Here is a 7500-nt window from a genome sequence, read left to right on the forward strand (position 1 = left end):
GAAGCGCGATATGTCACAGCGTTCGACACTCGCTCGACACCGACCGTCTCCTTCCGCGTGCCTGCGGGGTCGTGTCGCTTCCCTCGATATTCATGGCGTCGACGACTGTGTGGTGCGGATTTCGGTTCTTTTTCTGTGGGTGTCGAGGCTCGTTCGGTTGGAGATCTGAGGGGTTGGGGGAGGGTTTTTTCATGTGGAGTAGGACGTAAATAAACGCTTTTGTTTAATTTGGTTTATTGCGTGTGTGAACTATGCAATTTGGATGAGGTTTTTAGAGTTTGGTTATTGTATATCGTAAAGTGTTGAATGCACTGACGATTTTATACATGAAACGATACATATATATACATGTATATACTTATATAATCATACATACATATATACACATACATACATACATATATATATATATATATATGTGTGTGTGTGTGTGTGTGTGTGTGTGTGTGTGTGTGTGTGTGTGTGTGTGTGTGTGTGTGTGTGTGTGTGTGTGTGTGTGTGTACATATATATATATATATATATATATATATATATATATATATATATATATATATATATATGCTCTTAGTTATTTTTTACACTTCTTCTGAGTAGATAGGCATAGAATAAAAGAACAGACAGATACACATTCCAAAGCTCAAATACATATCAATCTGCGTGGGGTGAGTTGCAGCTATGCCCTGCCTTAGTTCCATGCACCGGGCAAACACAAACACACGCAAGGCAATATTTGACAATGCCACGAAACGGAAGCAAACACCTGCGCCTAATACTCCGAGGGCGAGTAGATGAATGCCTCCGAAGACCAATGACGATCGGTCAATAAGGGGCGAGTTCAGGAAGTAAACAGGACTCGGTTCTGTGAAGTCTTGAGTTCACGGAGATTTCAAGCGGGGTTCTGAAGCGACGGAAGGTTTCAGTCGATCTGTCGGTCCAGAGTAGATGCCGGTTAATCCCTTAATAAATCCTTAATAAAAAAAGACAGTGAGTAATCCCCTGTTGTTGCAAGGGTTGTGGTGACCTCTCAGCCGAAATTCGTATCCTCAGTGCAAACACAACGCGACTTGAAATAACTTGCCTGACAAACAAAGAATCGGATTGTACGCCCAGTCATGTATTTATACTAAGGGGTATCTAGCTCTCTGTCTTTCTCTCTTTATACATATATACCTATACAAATACACACACGCACGCACACGCACACACACACATACACACAAACACACACACACATGCACACACGCAAACACACACACAAACACACACACACACTCACACACACACACAAACACACACACACACACAAACAAACACACACACACACAGAAACATATAGATGTATAGCATCAATATTTGCATGGACTTACGGATACTGCTAAGTCTAATCCCTTTGTACATGAAACCAGATATTCTAGAACATTTGTGCCAGCATATCTAAGAAAAAATATTTTGCCGAGTCATCGAGGAACGTTGATGATGATCAGAAACGTTTCCCAAATAACCTCAAGCAATTCTTTGATTACAGAACCGTCTTTGAAATGAAGAGGAGGGGGGGGATGGCTTTATAAGGATAATGATAATAAGTATATAATTGTATGAAGCTATTATAGATTATGAAAATGATGATGATAATGGTATTTTTGCTTTCATGATACTATTATATAAATTCTACAAATTCTACAAATGATAATACAAATTCTAATGATGATGATAGTATGAAGAGCGCTAGTGATAGTAGTAGTAATTATAATGATAACAGTATTAACAATAAAAAACAAAAAGTATATTGATAATGATAGCAATAACAATAACATGACGATAACAACAATAATAGCAGTGATAACAACAATGACAATAATAGTACTGGCAATGATGATAACAATAACAGAAATAATAATGATAATGCAAACAATGGTGCTAATGACGATTCTGTTACTGATGATAATAGCAGTACTGATCATGATGCTGGTGATAATGATGATAATAAGATTAATAATGATAATAATGATAAAACAATTATTATCATTATCATAAAATAATGAATATTAAAATAATGATAATGATAATGATTAAGATTAGTATTACCATTATTATTATTGTGAAATTATAACAATATTAATAGAAGTAATAATAATGGTGACACTGATGATTAATAATAACGATAATGACAATGATAATGAAATGATCATAATAACAATAATGAAGATAAATAAATATGATAACAACGATAAAAAATATAATTATTCCCATCACCAGTAAGAATAAGAATGCTACATTACCTACAACAACAATGCCACCTTCTCTTCAATGGCGCTGCAAGCATATCTCGTGCCTGCGAGGTTGAGCATACGTAAGGGGGGAGGGGGGATGTGCTAGAGGGCACACGGAGACAATACGAAAAGGATGCTGGAAAAAAGGGTGAAGGGTGGTAGGGGGGGGGGGAGGGGGGGATGGTGGCCTGACATGACTCGAGGCTGAAGATGGAGGGGGGGGGGGGGGGGGTAAGGAAGAAGATTGAGAAATAGGAGAAAGGAAAATGAAAAGGATATTGAACAAAGAGGGAGGGGGGAAGAGAGAAGGAGGAGGGGGGGGGACAGAAAGAAAACAGAAACAAAAGAAAAAAAATATATGATTAAATTGAACAAAGCGGGAGAGGAGAAGCGGGGGGGGGGCGAAAGAGGGAGGGAGAAGGAGGAAGGAGAGAAGTATTAAAAAAGGAAAAATCTTCTTTTTTTTAAGTAAGCTAAGGTAGGTCATCTTCGCCGCATCCAGAATAACGAGTCCTTTGTGTCCACGTGACAGAAGGAAAAAATATTTCCTCGCAGCCTCGTCGGAGCAGCCATTGTCTCCCTTGGCGTTAGACTCTCATCGTAAATACAAAATACACAAAAAAATATATATATAAAAAGCATCCTCATTTCTTCATTCCCTTTCAAGGCAGATGAGGAGAGAGAGAGGAGGCCTGGAGGGCTTGTCTGAGAGAAAGAAAAGAAATGAAAGGGAAACAGTAATGGAAATAGTCGGTGTAAAGGAGAGTTGCTTGGCCGAAGACGTGTGGCCGACGCCGGAGGAACGGTCGCGGGGTTGCTAAGATTTTTTAATTTTATGCGAAAGGTTTTATATTATCATTAGTGTTTGCATTGGTCTTGTTCTTGTTATCATCATAGTTAACATGATTATTACCGTTATCATGATTATTGTTATCATCATGGTTATCATTACTAGTATTATTAAATTTAATCATGATTATTGTTATCATCATGGTTATCATTATTATTACCATTATTATCATGATTATTGTTATCATCATGGTTATCATTATTATTACCATTATTATCATGATTATCGTTATCATCGTAGTTATCATTATTATTACCATTACTATCATAATCATTATCATTAGTATCATAACTGTTATCATGAATTTTTATTATTACTGTTATCAGTATTTTCACATCATCGTCATTATTATCATTATCATTACCATTATCATTGTTACTATCAGCATTATTACCATCATTGTCATTATCATCATTATTATTATCATTCTTGTGATTACTATCATTATTATTGATATGATCATTACTACTTTTATCATTATCATTATCATTATTGCTGTTGTCGCTGTCAATATCATTATTACTATCATTATCATTATCATCGCCATATCAATAACACTGATAATAATCAAAAGAAATCAGCCTTCTTTCCTACTGACCTTCAAAGGCGCTTTTGTCGCAGAAGACGTGGAGAACACTTCATGGAAACTTGAATTACTTCCAGATTTCTTTCTTTCTTTCTTTCTTTAATAACTCCAGATATTTCTGCTTCGAATACACACACACACACACACACACACACACACACACACACACACACACACACACACACACACACACACACACACACACACACACACACACTCATCTTACACAAATATTTAAAGATAATAATAAATAAGAAAAACACACACAAGAAAATAAAAACGAAGTTAAAATGAAAACAAACAAACAATTATTATCCTCTTACAACAGCACCACAACAGAATCTAACACCCGAAAATCAATCAGGAAATAATAAAAAAAATAAACACACACACAATATATATATATATATATATATATATATATATATATATATATATATATATATGTATATATGTGTATATATATATATATATATATATATATATATATATATATATATATATCAATTGGAGGTTTAATTCTTTGTGAATATAGGTTATTATGTGTGTGTGTTTGTGTGTGTGTGGTTCCGTTTGGATGTTCACAGAATATGTGAACGTGTACGTCTGTGATTGCCTGTTTGTTTACAGAACATCGCTATCTCGGGGCTGCCTTTTAGCGAGAGAAAGCGAATGGAGTGATAACATGTTTGAAAAAGAAAGAAAAAAACGAATGAAGTGATAAAATGAGAGAAAAAAAGCGAATGAAGTAATAAAATGAGAGAAAAGCGAAGAAGAGAGCGAATTACAGTAAACGAAAGTGCAGGAAAGCGAGAAACAGGAAAAGAAAACGAGAAACGGAGAGCCACAGAGAAAAAGAAAATGGGAGAACGAGAGAGCGTTAAGTGAGAGAGAGAAACTATCCTAATCTACATCCATCTATTTGGCGATTTAACACCGATTCGCGTCGACGAGGGAACGTGATTCGCGCTAACAGAAGCTTTCAGGAAGATACATCCATTATTCTCAGATGAACCCAATTACCTCGCGCCTCATTTGCATATCGCCAATGGTTCCCGCCCCTGTTGAGTCGTTATAGGGAGGCCTATGAGACATCTAAAATAATCTATGAATTTTGTGTTTTAGTGTTAGATTTTATTTCTTTGTGTCTTGTATTCTTTTTATTGCGTTTTCTTTTGGTGATTGTCTTTGGTATTTCTAGAATTTTCTCGTCTCTCATCTTCCTCTCATTCACTTGGTTGTATCTTTAAACTGTCTTAATGTGAATGAGAGAAAAGAGGATTTTTATATATTCATAATTATTCATATATGCATTGTGTATAATCGCATATCCAAGGATACACACACACACACACACACACACACACACACACACACACACACACACACACACACACACACACACACACACACACACACACACACACACATACACTTTTTCGAAAATTTCTCTAAGATCCAAAAGTAAATCACAGAGATGTTCTAATTTCATTTTCGAACAGAGAAAAAAAAATATCTAGACCTTATAGGAATCACTTTTTTCGATTATGACTTACTTTTGGTTTGTGAATATCCACCACGACCTTTTCATCACACTGGACTCCGCGTCAACCTTCCCTCCTTCCCTTCTCACGGCAGACGGAAACGGCCCTTATCTACGACGCTGTGAGATTATTCGTCCAAGCCCTTCAAGCTCTGGATAATTCGACGTTCGTGCAAGTGGCTCCGCTTATTTGCGAGGGAGAAGAGGCCTGGATCCACGGCAATTCGCTCATCAATTACATGAAAATGGTACGTGGCTTCTTGGATCGGCGTCCATTGGTTGAGGGGGACTGGTGTTTTGGAGTCTTGTTTTCGTGTGTTAGATTCTGCTGTGGTGTTGTTAATTTTATTTATTTTTATCATTGCTATTTCTGGGTTGCTTTTCGGGTGTTAGGTTCTGCTGTGTTGTTAATATTATTCATTTTTTTCTGGGTTGATTTTCGGGTGTTATATTCTGCTGTGGTTATGTTCATTTTATTTTTATTTTTTCTGGGTTGATTTTCGGGTATTAGATTTTGCTGTGGTGTTGTTACGGTGAGTTTTTTTATTCCTAGGTTGATTTTTGAGTGTTAGGTTCTGTTGTGCTGTTATTTTTTTGTCTGTGTTGATTTTTGGTAGTTAGATTCTGTTGTGGTGTTGTCATGATTTTTTTTTTTATTTCTAGGTTAGGTTCTGTTATGGCGTTAGTAAGAGGATGAAAATTGGTAGCACTTTTTTGTTTGTTAGCATTTTAGCTTCGTTTTTATTTTCTTGTATGTGTGTGTGTGTGTCTTGCAAGTATAATTGCTATTAGATATTTATCTGGTAGATGGTTGCAATTATAATCATTAGCATATAATTTTTTGGGAGTTGTTATTGTTCTGCAATTATTATAATCAGATTTTAGTAAGATTTTGTCTAATTATAATTATACTTCTCGTTTTTGTTTTTCTTTTTTAGCTAGTAGATTGACATCGTCTTGCTATAATTATAATTACTGGAACTTTTTGTGGATTCAGTTGTTGTTTTGTTGCCTCTAGTATTGCTAGTAGATTTCGGTTGTTCAATTTCTTGTTGCTATTTTATAATCACAATAATTAGACAGAGACTTTAGGCTTTTGGATTGTGTTATTAGTTTAATGTATTTAAGATTGTTATAAGGTTTTAGATTTCGTATCTCGTTTGAGTCATAATTATTTGTATATTCTTATTTATCTCATTTACATGTATATTTTTAGTCTATACGTTTTGGGTATTATGTTTGTAGATTTTTGGGTTGTTATATTCAGTTATTGCAATTGTAATTATTGGTTGATGTATTACTATCAGACTTTGCTGTTATCTTGTTAGAATAAAAAATATGTGACTGTTTTTTTTATTGCTTGAATTTATTATTTTGTTGCAGTTATAATCATTGTAAACTGCTTTATTCACAACAAATGTTTTTTTTTACTTAGTTTATTCTTATTTCCTCTCTCTCTCTCTCTCTCTCTCTCTCTCTCTCTCTCTCTCTCTCTCTCTCTCTCTCTCTCTCTCTCTCTCTCTCTCTCTCTCTCTCTCTCTCTCTCTCTCCCTCTCTCTCCCCCTCTCTCCCTCTCTCTCCGTCTCTCTCCGTCTCTCTCCGTCTCTCTCCGTCTCTTCCTCCTTACTCTCTCCCTCCTGCATTCCCTTCCTCTTTCCCTCCTTCTCCCTCGCCCTCCCTCTATCTCTATGTATCTTTCCCATTATCTTTATATCTATCTCTCATCACTATTTCTATCTCTCTCCCTTATTATCTCTATATCTATTTTCTCATCACTATCTCTAAATCTCTTCCCCATTATCTATCTCTCTTTCCCATTATCTCTATCTCTATCTCTCTTTCCCATTATCTCTATCTCTATCTCTCTTTCCCATTATCTCTATCTGTATCTCTCTTTCCCATTATCTCTATCTCTATCTCTCTTTCCCATTATCTCTATCTCTATCTCCCTTTCCCATTATCTCTATCTCTATCTCTCTTTCCCATTATCTCTCTCTATCTCTTTCCCATTATCTCTATCTCTATCTCTCTTTCCCATTATCTCTATCTCTTTTATCTATCTTTATCACGATTTGCCCTTTACTAATTCTTTCTTCTCCACACAGGTTTACTTCACTGGACTCACAGGCTTCATAAAATTCGACGCCCTTGGATTTCGCACCGATTTTGCCCTTGATATCGTGGAATTAGGCATGCAAAATCTCACCAAGGCAAGTGACTGTGCTCGGTGGTTTAAGTGCAATTTTTGA

At 35.9% G+C, this 7500-nt stretch overlaps 1 protein-coding gene across 1 annotated transcript in view; it reads left to right on the forward strand.

Moving 5' to 3' along the window:
- Positions 1–7500, forward strand: part of LOC113821875 (glutamate receptor ionotropic, kainate 2-like) — a gene marked incomplete in the record, with an annotated part of 27896 nt that overhangs the window by 8799 nt on the left and 11597 nt on the right. The window contains 2 exon segments of the mRNA XM_070120747.1: positions 5347–5499; positions 7357–7461. Coding sequence (XP_069976848.1) covers positions 5347–5499; positions 7357–7461 — 258 coding nt within the window.

The sequence above is a fragment of the Penaeus vannamei genome, chromosome 1, assembly GCF_042767895.1.
Source record: "Penaeus vannamei isolate JL-2024 chromosome 1, ASM4276789v1, whole genome shotgun sequence".
Taxonomy (NCBI): domain Eukaryota; kingdom Metazoa; phylum Arthropoda; class Malacostraca; order Decapoda; family Penaeidae; genus Penaeus; species Penaeus vannamei.